We start from the raw sequence: 17,923 nt of genomic DNA on the forward strand, positions 1-17,923 counted from the left end.
CACAAAATCCCAGAAATTAAAAAACAAAACAAAACAAAACAACAACAGTGGCTTACCTGTTCTGGGTGCAGCAGGAAAGAAGCCAGAACTGCGTCCCTTCCCCACACCTCAAAGGCCCTTGGAGTGAGGGCCCTAAGGCCTGGGGTGGGGACTGTCTGCAAACCCCAGTGGTGGTTTAACACCTGGGCTACAAGAGGAACCTTAAGAGTGCTGGTGGAGGGGGCTGTGCCTCTCCCTTTTTTTCACTGTTGTCTCTTAGCAACTATTTTGGCCTCCTTGGTTTCCCTGAGCTCCTGACTACACCTATTCAGGCTAAGACCAGTTTTTTCCCCCTGGATATGCCAGATGAGCACATGTGGTACCCACACACACTCCCCAAAACACATCATGGCTTAAAAATTTCTGCTTGTAAAAGGCATAAAACTGACAGGTTTTCATGAAACTATTTAAATTTTTTCACATAATCTCCAGTAGCCAAAACCCTTGTTAGAGCAGATGACCCAAGTCAGTATGTTGTTTCCCAGTCACCGGAAGGAAAGCTAGATAAGGGCCAGGACCAACGACCCCTCACCAAGAACAGCAAGAGGCTCAGAAATGGCCCTTTTCCCTTTTCCTCTACTCCTGGGAAACTCAAGTGTGGGAACTCCCCCTGGGTTTGCAGCAAGGAGGCCCCAAGAGCATCAGCCCCTCACTGGGACCAGAGGGTCGATCCCCGGTTGGACCAGCATGTTGCACGTGTATGCATCTTCCACGGCCAATTCTCAAAGGGTCTGAGGTCTCAAAAACGCTAAGAGCCATGCTGTGGCTTGTGGGAAGATGCTGCAAAGTCCCACTTGGCCTAATCCTGGGCTTCTAATCGAAGTGTGTCCTGGCAGAAGGAGCATGGTCCCAGGCAGGCAGGACTGGACAGGGTTAGATTCAGGGCCCTCCACATTCCAGGACTGAACAAGGGGGAGGGTAGTTCTGAGGGCCAGCTGGGCTGGGGATGAGCCGCAGCCTCTGGGTAACTCCGAAGGTGGGAAGTGCTCCGGCAGGCCGGTGACTGGCCAAGTTGGAAGCTGCAGTCCCATGCTTTGTGGTCAGATCCCCTATGGGACCACCACCCATTGATGGCTCTGTCTCCCTATGGTCTTCCAAACCTGCCTTCTCACTTCCACTGCAGAAGGGTATCCCCCACCCCCTCAAACAGCTTCCTTTGTTTCTGGAGTCCTTCCACAAGTGGAATTCCAAATCCACATCCATCCTGAGGCCTTGACCCTGGCTGCTTCCTCCTCCACTGGAAGCCTTCTCAACCTTCTCCCTGGGACACATCTCCTCCACTGACCTTGACGGGGGTTCTTTTCTCCCTGCCCAGACCAAAACACCTCATTGCTGTGTGCCCCAGGGTAATAAAATGTAGAACTTCATCTTTATTTTATACATGATGCTTCTTTTAATGCAGCCAAAAATGATATTTGCTTTTCTTGGAACCATAACCCATACAGGATGCAGTGACCAAGTCATTCCTTTATAACACCTGGGCTCCTATAGGGGCCAGACTATACAAGTTAGGTCCAGCCCATCAGGGAGCCAAAGGTGGCATGGCCCCTCAGCCAAGCTCTGGTAGGCCTGCCATGAGGCAGGGCCTGGCCGTGCAGCCAGAGGCTGGTGGAGGCGCGGGGAGGGGGTGGACAGAGGCAGTTGGTCTCTCGGTCCTTTGAATCCGAGACCAAGGGCCGCTCATCAAGCTCATCAGGCAGTGGTGGTCCACCTGTGCGCCTGGCCGATTCTGACAGCTTTCAGGGCAAAGGACACGTGCAGGGGGTCGTGACAATCATCACCTTTGCACTTGCCTTTGGCCAGGGACATCCTAGGTTTGGGGCCTCTTCCAGTGCCTGGGAAGTCCCCTGGAGCATGCCAGTCCTCTGTCCACCCCTTCTAGGTGACAAGAAGAAGTGGTATAATACTGTTTAAAATACACTTTCTCATTTACAAGCACAGCAGAGGAGAGATGTGGACACCCTTTCTCCAGCTTGTGAGCGAGGGGCCGAGACATGAGCACTAACCATGTGGCAGGGATGAGGGGTGGGCGTGGCTCCTGCACAAGGCACCCCAGGTCACACCCTGCTGCCTGGGGAGGCGCTGGCCTTCCCCCAGAGCCCCTCCACTGTCCGTTGGGGTTTGCCTGTCGGGCCTGCTTCTGCCTGCCCGTATCCCTCCACCGGGCTGGGGGCCAGGGGTCATTGCCGATTTCGGCTGCCCAGCTTCCTGCGGTCCTTATTCTGGCTGCGCTGAGGGTCCTCCATCTTGTGGACACGGAAACATTCTTTGAGGTTCTGGGACCGAATCTTGGGATTCAAGATCTCCTCAGTCATGTTGCTGGGGAACCAGCCTCTCTCCTGGTCATGCAGACGCTCGCCAAAGATCCACCCTGCGTAGGGAGGGACAGGGAGGGTCAAAAGCTCTTGCAGTGGCGTGGGCTGCACCTCCCTCCAGTCTGTGTGGGGAGCAGAAGCCAGAGAAACGCAGGAGTCCAGCTGGCTTTTCCAGAGGTCTCCTGCTCTGCAAACCTGTCCCGAAGATGCTCAGGCTGGGTTTGTCCCCCATAAGCTAGGGAGGTGCTGCCCCACCCCAGGAGCATGGTGCACATGCTCAGAGCCACGACAGAAACAGCTGTGTTCTGCGCCACGGGGTGTCCCATATGTATTGAGTTTGTAACTCATTCCCAAGCCCTCAACAATCCTGGGCTGCCCCACATGAGGCTGGGAGATCCCAAGGGCCACCCTCAAAAGTATGAGGGGCTGGTGGGGTGGTAGCTGACCACTGGTTATCTGGCCTGGAACCCACCAAAACTGCCACCACCCTCTTGTTGGGCAGCCCCTCCCTGAGGCTCAGCCTCCTGAGAGCTGGGTGGCTGTCACGAGCTGGCCAAGTGCCCTGGCTCTTGACCCTCTCCTCCCAGTATCAAGCTGTCTCTGCCTGGGACCTGGGGCCCAAATTCTAGGTCCTGCTGGCAGGTCCTGGGGCAGGGCTAAGACCTGGGGGGGGGGGGGCATGCCTTCTGCGGGCCACGTGGGAGGGGTGTCAGGCTGTTTATATTCTTCGGGGGGAGGGCAGGAAACACTGCTCGTCCAGTGCTGGGTGAGCCCCTGGGGTTTGGGAACGGCAGAACTGGCCTTCCCTGGAAGTCACCAGCCTGAGACCTTCCAGCCAGGACCTTGAAAAAGAGGAGGAACTAGGGGAGGGGAGAAGCTTTGTGCACTTTGAGGGATTTAGATTAGGAATGACTGATGTAGAAATAAGGGATCCATTTTTTCAGGGGAGAGGAGTGAACCTCTGGCACTGATGCCAACAGCAGGAGTGGCTGGAGCCCTGGTAGGTGGTTTTTTGGCCCACATGGAGCTCCAAGCCTGGTGGTCACAGGCTCAACTGGAAGTCTGCTGCAAATACAGGGTCAGGGTCAGGGTTAGGGGGTTCCAGGCCATCATCCTTCCCACAATGGTGGGTAGGCTGAGGACAGGGCTGGAGCAGGGGAAGGGGACATGGAGCCAGGTGCTCAGCTGGGCCTAATGCTGAGTGGGGAAGGCTCACAGCTCCTGAGAAGGAGAGCAGAGGCCCTGGGAGAAATGCCTTCTCTAGTCTGAGGACAGGCCAGGGGAAGCCAGGATGCGCAGAACAGTCTAAGGGAGCATAGACGAGCAGGGCTCTGCCGTCCCATCAGCCAGCTCTGACGCCTGCTTCTCCATGTAGGCGGAAGTGCCCCACCTCATCCCTCAGGCTGCTGCAGTGTCCCGGCAGGTGGGGGCAGTGAGCCAGTGGAAGAGGTACCCAGCCCCCCTGGGCTCACCATCCTCTGTCTTGTCCAGGATGTTCAGGATGTCAGCCAGCTCCAGCGTCAGCTCGTCCGGCTGCTGGGCCACGTATGGGTGCACACACTGGACCTGGGGGCAGTCTGAAGCGCGGAGAGAGGGAGGTGGCACATCCTCATCACCATGGCACACACCCTGGTTCATACACAGGCAAAACCTGGACCCCCAAATTCCCCTCAACCTGGCAGTTAGCAGGGACACGCTGCCTGTCTAAAAGACAATGCAAACTCCCGCAGCAACTGCAAAGGGGCTCCTTTGAGGGAGAGGCAGGTATGGCTCCAAAGAAACTGTGCTTAAAACAGTCAGGAGCTCTGTAAAAACAACACGTGGAGACAGGGATGAGTAGGCTGGGAGGGGCTCTTATTTAAACTTCAGAAGGAGCTGTCGGTCCTGGGCTTGGCCCTGGGCGCAGTCCTGGGGAGGTCAGGACGTGGTGAGAGCAGTCAGGATGACAGCTTCTCTGTTGGGCAGCTGGACTTGACCCCTTTTATACTTATAAGGTTTTCAGACAATTGGCAGCCCCAGAGTCACTGGTGTTTGCCTTCTGGGCCCAAATCCCTCTTGGTTTCCTTGTGGTACCTGTCACTTAAGACCCAGGGACTTTTATTTCTTCATTAACCATCAAAACATTTGCAAAGCTCAGGCACCCCACTGTCGCCCATAGGGGTACCAAGCTTGCACCAGGGTGCTGAGGAGTCTTGGGCAGTTGAAGCAGGCTTCCTGTGCTGCCCAGGCCCCTGAGCCGGAGCGCACAGGGACCCCGAGGCTGATGCAGCCACCTTGAGACCTCCCTGACTCTCACCTGCCCTGCCCAGCGGGCGCCCCCTTCCCAGGGGTCCACTTACCCAGCAGCCGTGACGTGAAGGAAACAAACTTGGTTCTTCGGTTGGGGGCCAGTGAGGTCATCCAACGCTTCATCTCGCTCCTAGGACAGGGAAGACGACAAATGCCCTAACCACAGAGCAAGGGTCCCCACATGTGGGGCCCTGTGGTGCCTGGGGTCCAGCAAGCCAGCCACTTGGCCCTGGGCCTCACAGCAGGACAGCGTGGAGGGTACCCAGAATCCAGAGGTGGGACACAGGTGGAGCCCTATAGAACCTCCCTGGTGCAGCCTTAAAGCCAGTGGCTGAGGGTGAGCCCTCCATGACACCCCAAAGTTAACCCAGAGAAGACCACTTGGCAGCCTGCTGCCCTGAGCTGCAGTCGTGAAATCAGAACAGGCCCCAGGCAGGCAGAACTGGACCTGGGTGTGCGGGGCGACCCCTGTGAGCTCTGGGGTGGAGGGGGCTGGGCAGCGCACAGGGCGTCCCGGACCCAGGGCTTACGGGGTGTCTCCTCATGTCGATCTTGGCTGTCCCTCTCAGAGCCTGGGGCTGCGGGGCGGGTGGCCTGGCTGTCCAGAGGTGACACGGTGGGCTCAAAGCCACACAGCAGTGGTGGTTCACTGGTCGGCCTGGCCCAAGGGCTCTACCACAGCTCATTGGAAGAGGGGCCCGCCCAGAGCCTGAGGCCCAGAGGGAACGCAAACACACACACACACTCACACTTATACACACACTCAGCAAGGTGCTAACGGCTCACTCCCTGACAATGCCAGGCAGAAACCCTTCCCTCAGGGCCCTGGGGAGGAAGGACAGGAACTGGGCGGGCTGTGTGCCGAGTCTGGAGCCCCGCTCCACCTGGGCAGGTAACTGGGAGGCGCCGAGGGCGTCACGGGCAGGGCCCGCAGCACTGGGCACTCACTGAGAGGACGCCTTCAGCATGTAGGTGGCCTCCCGGTCATCCGCGTTCTCAAGCAGCCGCAGAATGAAGACGTTGGCCAGCGTCTGGCCCTGGTCCTCCAGCTCCTCCACTCGCAGCAGGCCCCGTGGGGCCGAGTCAAACACCTGGTACTTGTCTCTGGGCACCAAGGGAGGCAGGATGGGCGTGTCAGTCCCTGCGAGGCTTGGACTCCCACCGGACCCCAACCCTGGCCAGTGGGACTGGCCCTACTGCTGCCACTTCTCACCTCCTTCCAGAAGCCCCCACATGAACCCCTATCCCCCCTCTCCCAACCCTCCCCCCCAGTGTGGACGGCAGACAGAGGGTCAGCCCCGACAACGCCACAGTGGCTGCTCTGCTGAGCACGCCTTATGTGTCAGGCATTGAGCTAAGCGCCCCCATCCTTAGGAGCACAGCTCCCACTTGACAGGAGGGGAAACTGAAGCTTAGGAGGTTTCAGTAAACTTGCCCAAAGGCCCCAGGCTGGACAAGAACAGAGGGGACCTTTAAACCCGACCCAAAGCCTGAGCTGCATCCTGCCACCTTGCCCGCCACACCAGGCCATGGGGACCCCCGCCCCCTACTCGCCACTCACCCGGGAATCTGCCGGCAGATCACCAGCAGGTCGTTGAAGAGGAAGAGGTAAATTTCCCGGAAGAGTTTCTTGGTCCGCAGGGTTCGGGACGTCTTGGGGCCTGACATCTGCTGTAGCTCGCCCTGCTTCAGCAGCCAGCGTGAGTGGGAGATGATGGGCACCGACTGGTGGGGCAGGGGGGATGGCGTCAGAACGGCTGTGCCCCTCCAGCCCCCCCGAGGCTCCCCCAGGCCCTGACTGGGTAACCGCGAGTCACGGTGTGTGAGGGCTGCACGGGGCCCACAACTCCTGGGGCGCTGGTGCAAGGAATGGGCGGAGCTGGGCCAGTGAGAAGGGCAGGGGTGTGCGTGTTTGTGCTGGCGTGTGCAGGCGTGCGCTTATTTGTCTGTCGTGTATCCACGTGTCCTGTATGGGTCTGTACTCACCTGTCAGTAAGTGTGTACACGTGGGTGCTTCTGTGTGTGTGTGTGTGATACCCCCACCAGGCTCAGCCTGTGTGATGCAGAATCAGAGGGGCCAAGGTCACAGGGGAGAGGCGAGAACTGAGTCGCACAGGGCGGGGAGGCCAGGCCTGCAGGTCCCCACTCGGTGGCTCCAGGGCAGGTACCTGGCACCCAGCACTCAGTCCGCAGATGGAGCTATGTGGGGGGCCTGGACCCCTGCATCCTCAGCTGGGGCTGGGCTCCCAAACCCAGCGTGACCTTGGGCCCCTTAGGATCACTAATGTCTAAAGCTTTATGCTAAGTTGGGGGAGAAGGTTGGTAACTTCTCTCAGATTTTCAAATCACCCAGATTTAAGAATCCCGGGAACAGCCTATGTCATGTTTTTGTGTGAACTGACTGTACAAGGTCGCAAAGCCAGGAAATGAGAGCAGGCAGCTCCCAGGTCCCTGCACCATCCTGTAGAAGACAGTCTCGGCCAATGTGACGGCCTGGCAACTGGGGGCAGGCAGGGACTTTCAGCTCGGGGGCTGGGGAAGGCCTCGGTGGAGGTGACACTGTGCTGAGACCCGAGGGTGGCTATTCCGAGGGCTGGCCAGTGACCGATGCTCCAGGCCAGCCAGGCTGGGTGGGGGCCACGTGGATGGGCGCGGGCTCACCTTGATCTTAAACTCCATCTTCTTCTGAATGCTGATCATCTGCTCCGTGCGGCTCATCTTCCTGACGCCCTCATTGCATGCTTTTACCACCTGGGACAGAAAGGAGGACACATCAGGCCATCTGCAGCCAGCTGCCTCAGGCCACTTCCTGTGGCCCGCAGCTGAGACTGGCCAGCTCCTTGGGCTGGAGCGCCTTTCTCCAGCACCTTCTGGAATAAAGGCAAGAGGGAAAACCTCATCAGGCTGTCAGTTACGACTCTCAGTTCCCTCGGAGAAAGTTAGCACCTTGTCTTCGCTGGAACGTAAACTCCAGAGAGTGCACAAAGCGATGCCGACCCCTCACGTCACCCAAGAGGGCAAATTTCCACAGTCAGATGTCCTTTCTCATCGGTCAGACTGAAAAACGGCTGGGGTCTGGGCATTGGGCCCTGTTACACAGTGTGAAGAAAGCAAGAGATTCGCCCACCTTCCCAGCAGGCAGCCCAGGTACCACAAGGCCCAATGAAACCACATTTTCTGGGACTTCTGGGGATTCCTTCTGAAGAAACGATCTCGACACAGGATCACGGGTGTCTAGCGCAGGGCCAGGCACCCAGCAGGCACTCAGCATCTAGGAACGAGGACAGTGCCCTAGGATGTGTGTACCAGGACGCTCCCTGCAGTGTTGTTCAGAACAAAAAAACTGTCATTAACCTCGGTGTCCCTCAACTGGAAGTGACTAATGCTCACCCGTCTACATAACCCTGTACTCTGAAATCATGAAAAAGTGCAGTGATCCTACATGCACTAAATGGAGAGCAAAGCCAGCTTACAAACCACGAGCCCTGTCAGCAAAAAATACAATTGTGTGGGCAGGCGTCTGTTTGGAAGGGGGTCTGGCAGGGCAGGAGCCAGCACGTCAGCAGTGCAGTAACTGGTGATCTTTACCATCTTTTTTCTGCTTACGAACACTTTGTGAATTTTTTTGTATTGAGCATCACTTTTATAAATTAGGGGGGATAGCCCACCTGTCTTAAAAGAAAGTAAATGAGAAGCAAGAGTATATCTTTCCTTACAAGGAAAGGAAAGGGAGATGAAAGCATAAAAAAACTTGAAAATAGGAAACACTTGCAGATGCCCTGAGACCCCTTGGGGCCAGTGTGGCCGGCTGCCCAGTGGGGCCGAAACGAAGTTCCCATCGGATCAGGTATGTCGGCTCCAGGGGTGGGCAGGGGGCCCTGAAAGATGCAGCCTGGCTGGACCCTCCCTGACCAGCCTGCTTGAGGCTCCAGCCTTCCCCCGATGAGGCTGGGAAGGGAGTGCCGTTTTCCCCAGTAGTCAAAGGGTATAATTGCCAGACGGATTTTGGTGGCCACCTGGCCTGAGCGAGGGACATGAGGACAGGCCCAGGGGGAAGTGACTGCATTGAGTTATGAAGTCCTTGTGGCTTGACATGGCTTAGAACCACCACCAGATGCCCACTGAAGCTAGTTCTTTTACTAAAGCTGCTGCCACCAGTACATTAAGTGGAAGGGACTTCCCAGCACCAGGCTCTTGTCCATCGCGGGGTCACCAGCACAACAGAGCGGCCCCCACATGGCTGCCAAGAGCAGGCTGGTGGCTCCAGTGACACCTGGAGCCAAACCCTGAGGGCAGTTAAGACCAGAAGGATCCTCATTAGCTGAGCACGTAATAACAGACACATTCATCGCCTCCTCCCGTACAACCCCTGCTCTGCCCGCAACTTCCAGGAGGAAGCTCTTCTCCCCGAGGCTCAAGAGCGGAGATGGTCTTGGACAGGAAAAGCCCAGGGCTTGGTGGGGCCGCTCGCAGGGATGAGAGACATGCAGCTCGAGGGCCAGGGAGATGTCTGGGGGGAGGGCAGGGCTACGTCACGGCAAAAGAAGAGCCAGAACTGGCTGCAGAGGGTGTCAGAGAAGGGAACAGCGGTGGCTTGTGACACTGGAAACAGGTGAGGACAAGTGTGGGGCCTCCAAGGTCCTCAGATGCCTGCAGTGAGGCAGCTGATGGGAGAGCCCGGGGCCTGTGGGTGGCAGCAGAGTCTGGGTTGGTAGGAGGGGTCCACCGACGTGTCCAAGGGTGAAGAGTGCCCAGCTGCGGCCTGGGCCACCCCGCACATCACCGCCCCGGGAGAGGAGTAAGACAGGGCTGCCCTGTGCAGGCCCCACCTGACTTATTTTTTGGACCCAATGACTTCTCTGGATTGCCAAGGCTAACATTAAAATGAACTTGCGTCTTCCAAAGACACCGACACAGGAGGGAGCAGGACGGGAAGGCGGCCTAGAGGAGGCGGCCAGCTTACCGGGAAACGGGGGAAGAGGAAGCACGACTCACCAGTTCCAGCTCCTTGTGTGCGTCCAAGGCAGTGCATTCCCGCTCAGACCTCTCCTCCACCCTCTTCAGGATGTTCTGAGCACCGGGGAAGTCTGCATTTAGTGTCATCATGTGTGGCCATTCCTCCCTCTCCGCCCCCTTTGCAGTCGTGCCCCCCCCCCCCCCCCGCTGCACTGATCCAAACAGCCTCATATTGCTGCAACGTCCTCATACAAAGAGCCCCCCAGGTCGGGCAGAGGCCAGGAGAACCGAGCATCGGACCAAGCCTCTCCCTGCTCTAAGATGATACCCACCAGTCAAAGTCTCCCACAGGGGGCCAAGCCAGAGCCCCAGTCTCCTTACAACGAAGACCAAAGCAAAGGGGGGGCAGGGTCCAGCAGTGAGGGAAGGGACGAGTCCAGGGCCTGTCTGTCCCCAAGGCTCAGTGTCTGCAGTGGCACCAGGGGCTTCCCTACCCTTTCCTCTGGGACTGTCATTTGAAGCCAAGTTGCAGTGACCCCAAGGCTTTCTTAACACTGGTCTTATTGATAAAAATGTCTTTTTTCCAATGGTTGAACTTTTCTGAATTTCTCCCATAAATGACAATTTCTGCATTGCTTTCCACACTTTTTATGGCTTCTGCCTCCCAGTCCTCACTGCGCCTGTCTCTGACCTGCTCTCATCCCATAACGAGCACAGTCTAAGCACAGTCCACCTCGCCGCCGCCAGCTGCCCCACCAGCCACCCAGTACTGCAGAGGGCCACACCCACCACCTAGACACCAGGGTGCTGGGCATTCCTTTTCACTCTCTCCTGAGCTTCAGACCAGACCCAGATCCCTCCCGCTTCTGGACGTCCCTGAGCTGTAGCCCCCAGCCTCCTCTGTGTGGTTACCTGCTCTGACTCGAGCCAGAGAAATGGTCAGCTCCAACCCCTCCTTACCCTCCCCCAACGTGGGGTCACCAACCCCCAACTCCCAAACCTACCTCCCAGTGAACAGTGTGGTTCAACTTCCACCTTTTCTCATTGGAATGAAACCGCCTGCTCAGGTCCTACTCGTGGCCTCCAGCAGAGGATGGTGCACACGTCCCCCCATGCTGGCTTCCTCCCGGATCAGCCTCTCTCCTCTCCTATGCAGTGACTGGCAGTTCTACCCGGAATGCCCGACCTTCACCCCCAAGCAAGCTTCCTCTGAACCAAGCCCCCTGCCCCTATTCCACTGTTTTTCTCCTGACATTAAGATGTCCTTTAAAAAAGTCTTGATCTTAGTTTTGTTGGTTTTCATCATTCAAAAGTTCCGATTTTTGTATGTCAGTATATGCTCTTTTCCTATAAAATTTCTTAAAAATATTTTTCTGCATAATTAGGAAATGTTACTGTTTTCTGTTTCATTGTTTCCAGGCTGAAAAAAATTCATGTGTGCCTCCTTCATTCACCGCATCCTATGACTTGGCCACGTCCTCGTTCAGTTTTTCTGCTAAGTTACTGTCCCCACCCCAGGGCACTGCTTCCTCTGACTTGGGTCTCAGGCCTCTGAGCCCCTCCCTCCCCAGGCTCCAACCTCTCCTCTTTGATACTGCCCTTCTCCCGTGGAGCTCGCTGCCTGTGGCCTCCTGCCTGTCTGACCTCTGACTTCCCCAACTGTGGCTCATAGGTCACCACCTTAGCTCACCCTGCTCTGAGCCACAGGCAGTCCACACCACCCACTTCATCTGCCTGGTGGGCCAGGGCTCCCCTCTGTGCACTGGCACGCAGCAGGCATTTAGGGGTCTCCACCCCATCTTGCTTGGTGCCTGATTCTTAGAGACCCCCTTTCAGGAACCTCACCCTACCCGGGCTTTGCAGCATTCCTCTGTGGGCATGATGTTCCAGGACGGGTGTCAGGACCCCGTCTCTCCATCCTTGGTGGTTTCTTCTCTTAAATGCTACCTTGGTGCCGAGAGCTCCCACCCTGACTTCCTCCTTTGACTCTAAACTTGGAGATTCAGCTGCTCGGAGTCCTCCCAAACTCAGCTGGTCCAACAGCGAACCCCATCTTCCCCACCTCGGAAAACAGCACTGTCACCCAAGCTGCTCAAACCAAAAGATTCTTCTCCTTCCCTCTCACTGCACAGCAGCAAGTGCATAGCTCAGTTCACTGATTTCCCTCCAAGATCGCCCCACCCCAACCCCGGCCAAGCCACCTTTCTTTCTCGAATCACTTCCTAACCCCTTCTCCCATTTCTACTCCTGCCCTCCTGCCCAGCACTCTCCATGTGGCAGCTGCTTTGAGGTCTTACAAATGTCAGCTAGATGGGGTGACTCCCCATCACACTGAGGCCAGAATCCAATGTCTTACCTGGCCCCTTAGGCCCCTGATCGGCTTCTGCCCACATCTCTACACTTATGGCCATCATGTGCCCCAGCTGACTACTGGCCTCCCTATCTATGAACTACACTGCCCCAGGGCCTTTGCATAAGCAGTTCCCTGTCAGCTGAATGGCTCCTCCCTGTCAGCCAAGTCCTAGGTTAAATGTCCCTCATCTAAGAGTCTTTCCTGATCCCTCAACTGGCAGTAGGCAGGCAGGCACCCCGAACATGCTACCCCATTTCACTGTCCTCAGCCATGACCACTTCCTGGTTGTGTGTGTTTGTCAATGTCTCCCTCATTCCCAGAATGCGATTTCTTGGCAGCAGGGGCTGAATCCCTCACTGCTTGGCATACAGTAGGAGCTTAATTAGGATTTGTGGAACAAATGGACTTCTGAGAAAGCCAGCAGAGACCTGGAACAACCAAAGGAAACGGCCTGCAGTAGAAGTGTGCGTGGGGGCAGAGAGGCGGGTACCATACCTGAACCAACAGTTTGAGGCGTGTGATCCTCTGGAAAGGCAGGATGAGGAAGGAGGAGAGGGGCAGCCCCCTACACTTGGGGTCCAGCTCCAGCTGTGCGATCAGCTCCCGAAAGGCTGCCTTCTCCTGGCTGGAGACACGACATGAGAGTAGGTCCCTGGCTCGCAGGAGGTGTGAATCAGAGGGGCTTCCTCCCCATCCACAGCCTCACAGGAACCAGGCAGCCCACGGACACAGAAAATGTGTCCATTTCTTCTTTTATTTTTTTAATGGAAAATAAACTGTTCGTGTACAAGTCAAATAACAATAGTGGCTTCACATGCCTGGCCCATGAAGACTTAGCAAAATACGTTGTGTGTGGGAAGGCAAGAATTCCTCATGCGGCCAAGACTATGAATCAGATGCATAATTTGGTGATTTACCCAGCAGGCAACGGTGGCAAGGTAAACCCACGTAGTGACAGAAGCAGGCCCCGGGCTGGGGACGGCTGCCGGGGGAACCGAGCGACTCCTGCCAGGGGGGATATCTCGCCTGCAGATGGCTCGGCAGTGGAACCACTGCTGCAGATCAGACGCGGGCCCTGGGCTGCGCGTCCTCAGGACTCACACTCGGGCCCAGAGAGTCTGCTCTCACCAGCCACACAGGGGGAGACCTACTCTCCTGTGTGATTGTCTTCCCAGGGTTTGTCCTGAAAACTGGCATCCAATTCCCTCAAATTCTAATTTCAAACCCCAGATGTAAAACACCAGAACCCCCTGAATGCTCAGACTTTAAAATGTCCACAAGGAACTACATGGCTTGATGGAAAGGCCCAGTGAAGTGTAACACTCAGATGTCACTCCTCGGGGAGTCCTCTAGTGCCCCGAGTGTGCTAAGAACATATGGCCAGTTAAACTGTTGTTGAAATGAGGCACAAAAGTGTGAAGGATTCAAGAGGCGTGTTAATGAAAAAATTATCTTGTCAACAGAAACCCCAAGAAAGTTTACAAAAGGGGCAGATTAGTAAATTCAAGGTCTTTGCTGGAGGACCACCAAAAAGACTCCTTCTCCTCCACCCCTGCTTTGTCTCTTGTTCAAACTACTTTCCTCTTGGCATCAAACTCCCTTTTCTAAACCTCACAGAGCTGTGCACGACCATCTGCACACCAGTCCAGTGGGCGCCAAGGCTGACTATCCCAGGGTCAACATTTTTCTAGTGATACCCAAGCCCCTGGAAAATGCCGGGTTTGGATGCTACCCTGGGAAGGCAGAGGTCCAGGGACCACATCTCAGTGTCAGCATCAGAGGATCAGGGGCGCACTGGGGCATGCGCGATGGCCCCGCTGCCCGGCCACTCACAGCAGCTGCTTGTAGGTCCTCTCCTGGTAAGTCTGGTTGCTGACGTAGGTGATGTAGACCGAGAAGTGGTCGGCGGCGTAACGGTACACGATGTCACATACATCCGATATGACGATGTTCTCCTCCATCCGGCGCTCCAGCTCCAAAAGAAACCTGCAGGGGGCAGCGGCTTGGGTCAAAGGTGGCTGGATGGGGAGACTCAGGACACGTATCCAACAAACCGAACTGGCCAACACAAGAGGGTGATTTCCCAGCGAGGGGGCATATTCCATTACATCAAGGAATTACTGGTTCAGTTTTTTGGGTGGATAATAACATTAGGAGTATTTTTAAAAGAGAGAAACCTCATCTTTTAGATACATTCTGATGTGTTTACAGATGAAGTGAAGCGATGATGGGGATTTGCTTCAGAAGATCCTGTGGGGAGCGGGGCTAGGTGGGGACGTGGGTGAACCTAGATGCTGAAGCATGGGCTCTTACACTGGTGTATACTTCTGCACGTTGGGGATTTTCCATAATAAAATATAAAAAATATATAAATAAATAGACACCCCTCCCCCCATGGGGGTGAAGCAACAGAGGCAAGGGGTCTCAGGGGCCACTCTGCTCTCATCTGAGTCTTGCCTTCCTGAGCCCACTGGGCAGTGGGGATGCAAATGGAAAGGTGGGGTGTCAGTGTGGAGAGGGAGTCACACGCAGGTGTGGGGCTGCTGCTGTCACACCTCCGTTTCACATCTGAACAGGTGGGGTTGGACCAGCCATAAAAACTGAGTTCTGCACTTTTAGCTGTAAACATCCACAGCCTACAGTGAAAATGGCAAATGGATCTTTTATGCTAACAGTATGACTGGAGTTCATTTCTTCTTTGCAATAATCAGTCAATAGATGTCATTCCTCCTCCACTGAAGCTCATTTTATCCTTCTTTAGGCAAAATATCAGCACAGTTCCAACCACCACTTCCACAAAGTCTTACAAATACCACCCCACTGTAGAAGAGAAAGTGTAAATCCTCAGAGGGTCTCAGGCCCTGCAGGCACCAAGCCAGGGCCTTCGGTTGTCAGGACAAAGAACAGCTGACGTGGACACCTCTAGGCCCCGTCGTAACACCTGCCACTGCCACACCTGCGTGGACGGGGCACACAGAGCACCTGTGCTGCCAGAGGGGGACCTGCAGGCAGCAGTCCTGTCCACGGGGACATGACTGGCTGCCCTGCTGGGAGGCTGGCAGGTCTTTGGGTTTATGTATTTCTATCTGATTACAGAAAATTCCAAATAGACAAGAGAGAGAAGCCAGTGTAATGGGCTCAAGCCACCAGCTCCAGCCGCGTGCAGGCGAGGAGAGGGGACGGGGCGGGGGGCTCACCGCTCGCTGACGGCCATGACGTCCAGCACATTGGAGAAGAGGATGTGCGCCTCGGACGGGTGCAGGATCTTCTTCAGCCGCTCGTTCTCCACGAAGTGGGACACCAGCAGGTTCAGGCTTTTGTAGTAGGAGGCCTCCGAAGTGACCAGCTCGAACATGGCCTGCGGAGGGGACACCGGGCAAAGCGGGCAAGAGGGAGCCGGTGGTCAGCACCCAGGACTCGCTCCCCCCCACCCCGCTCTCAGATAGATGTTAAAGTGTAAAGGTGACAGAAGACTGCTGTTGGGGTCTGTGCTGGTGAGGGTGCGTGGAGGACGGCGCTGCCATCTGTGGTGGTCACACCCTTACAGAGAAGGCTGCCCCCGCTCACAGCAGTGAGGCCAGAGACAGCCTCATGTCCAAGTACAGGACAAGGTCAAACATGAGAGGCTAGCTGTCCGTCGGGGCCCCGACAGCTGCTCAGGGTGAGTCAGAGCTGTCTCCTGGTGTGGAAGGGGTGGGAGAGTCAGCAGTAGAGGGAACCCCACTTCTGCAAGTCCAGAAAAATGTCTGGAGGGAAACAGGCCATGATGTCAACCACAGGTGTCGGCAGGGGGTGGAATCTGGGGTGCCTTTTACTCTTTTACTCTTTTCTTAATTTTACCCTTTCAATTGTCTGAAGATTGAAGAATGAGCACATATTATTTCTTTCATGGTCTGATTTTACAATGTAATCGATGGAGCAATTTTCATTTTGAAAGAGAGAAAGAAATCCATAATGTAATAAGCTTTTTGGAGCCACCTTCATTCTGTTCACGCTCACTGCCTGGTTATTGAGCCGATGACACAACAAAACTGCCTGGAGCTCCGTTTCCCCAGTGTCATGGGTGGTAGATCCAGGCACACCCGTGACCCTTCCTGGGACCACCCTGGGGCCGTCCTCACCTTCCTCTCCCCCACCTCTCTCCACTGTTTCTCGACCTAGGGCAGGTTCAGGTCCCACCGTGGCTGCCCAGAAGGGACAGTGTACTGAGGTGAATTGTGCCCCCACAAAGCTGTGTCCACGCCCTAATCTCTGGCACCTGGGAATGTGAACCCATTTGGTGAAAGGTCTTTGTGGATGTAAGTTAAGGATGTCGAGGTGAGGAGACCATCCTGGATGGAGGGTCTGAGCCAATGGCAGGTGTCCTTACAGGAGAGAGGCAGAGGGGGATGTGACTCGGAAACACAGGGGAGACGACACGTGAGGACAGAGGCAGAGGCTGGAATGCTGCTGCCTCAGGCCAAGGAACGCCTGGAGCCCCCGGAAGCTGGAAGAGGCAGCTCTGCCACCACCTTGGTTTCAGGCTCTGGCCTCCACAACCACAGGAGGACAAAGTCCCATCTGTGTGAGCTGCCCAGTTTGTGTTACCCTGTTACATCAGCCTCAGGAAACAAACACAGACAGAGGCAGAGGAGGGACAGGAAACAAGACAGTGATGAGCGCGGGGGGCCCTGGTCCCAGGGTCCCAGACCCCCAGCATTTCACTCCTTTTGGGGCCCTCCATCCTCCGCACTGGCCAGAACCCTGATTCAGGGCTCAAGGCTCTGGCAATGAAAGCTAGAGCTCCAAGGGTTAGGAAGGCTGGGTGGAAGGGAGGGAGGCAGGGGAGGGTGGCAGAGGGAGGGAGGGGCCCATAGGTGTTCCAAATGTACTAGGCTCTTTCTCATTTCCTCCTCACAGGCCTCCCAGGAAGGATGTACAGAAGTTCCCGTTTTACTAAAAGGAAACAGATGTGGAGGTTCAGTAATGTCTCCAAAGTTACCACAGAGAATGGAAGAGCAGAGAGTCAACGCTGGGTTCTTCCAGGTTCTGGGCTCTGTCCACCACCACCCACCCCTGTCGAGTTCAGCTCAGGCAGATGCTTAACGGCACAGACCTGCCCAGCACCAGTGAGAAAGCTCACACAGACATCACCGCAGGGTGGCCCACCAATCACAGGCCAGGGGGTACTAGCCGCAGGGGCGCCCACCCGGCCCCCTAGTGTCCGTGCCTCACTCAGGACAGTGACAATGAGATGAGGCGCTGAAAGAAGCCCATAGCCCTTTTGTAACTGTCCCCAGGTCACAGATGCTTGGTCTGCTTAAAGATTCAAAACCACATGAAGCCCATCACGCTGGCCTCACTCACGGCAGAGTGGAGGCCCCGCGCTGAAGGCCCCACCCTCTGTTCTGCTGACGTCCACCCAAGCTCTGCCTGGCAAGGCTGCAACTATGCCCAGCAGGAAGTTTCCTGGAAGCACCTGTTACAGATGCTGAAAACAAATCACTTTCCTGACACTAAATTTAAATTTCTTAAGAAAGTGTCAAGCTATTACAGCTTGCAAGTTCTAAGCAAAATATAGCTTAAAAAAAGAAAAAAAACCCAAACTGAGAAGGATGAGTGTTGCAGATACCAAGGGAGAGAAAAAATCACCATGCTCAGGATGCAGCCCCACAGATAAAGGCATGTCTGTCAAACCCTGCTTCCCTGAACGATGTGAGGGACTCCTGGGATCACACGGGGGAAGCCACACAGAGCCCCGGGCTGACAGCATCACCGTCCTGACCTCTGGGAGGGCGAGGGGTCGGGGGCCGCGGGGCAGAGGCAGGCGGGCCTCTCGGTCTCTGACACGCAGCGGGTGTTGGGCCTGAATCACTGCTAATTGGTACTGGCTGGTATCCATTCACCATGAACTCACCCCCTCTCTCCATTTATAGGCGATTAGTCATCTGTGGAGTTTGGTTTTCCAGGGTGTTTGCCTTCATTATATACA

At 55.8% G+C, this 17,923-nt stretch overlaps 1 protein-coding gene across 4 annotated transcripts in view; it reads right to left on the reverse strand.

The window, feature by feature from the left end:
- Positions 1-1,408: 1,408 nt before the first annotated feature.
- The window catches only part of NGEF (neuronal guanine nucleotide exchange factor), a 101,381-nt gene continuing 84,866 nt past the window's right edge, over positions 1,409-17,923 (reverse strand). For all 4 annotated transcript variants that reach the window (XM_045511583.2, XM_045511585.2, XM_045511584.2 and 1 more), the window contains 10 exons: positions 15,150-15,310; positions 13,786-13,938; positions 12,448-12,577; positions 9,639-9,713; positions 7,305-7,394; positions 6,205-6,368; positions 5,592-5,747; positions 4,694-4,773; positions 3,827-3,931; positions 1,409-2,410 (listed from right to left, as the gene is read on the reverse strand). In XM_045511583.2, coding sequence (XP_045367539.1) covers positions 2,220-2,410; positions 3,827-3,931; positions 4,694-4,773; positions 5,592-5,747; positions 6,205-6,368; positions 7,305-7,394; positions 9,639-9,713; positions 12,448-12,577; positions 13,786-13,938; positions 15,150-15,310 — 1,305 coding nt within the window. In that variant the 3' untranslated portion in view covers positions 1,409-2,219. The remainder of the gene's footprint in view (positions 2,411-3,826; positions 3,932-4,693; positions 4,774-5,591; positions 5,748-6,204; positions 6,369-7,304; positions 7,395-9,638; positions 9,714-12,447; positions 12,578-13,785; positions 13,939-15,149; positions 15,311-17,923) is intronic.

The sequence above is a fragment of the Camelus bactrianus genome, chromosome 5, assembly GCF_048773025.1.
Source record: "Camelus bactrianus isolate YW-2024 breed Bactrian camel chromosome 5, ASM4877302v1, whole genome shotgun sequence".
Classification (NCBI taxonomy): domain Eukaryota; kingdom Metazoa; phylum Chordata; class Mammalia; order Artiodactyla; family Camelidae; genus Camelus; species Camelus bactrianus.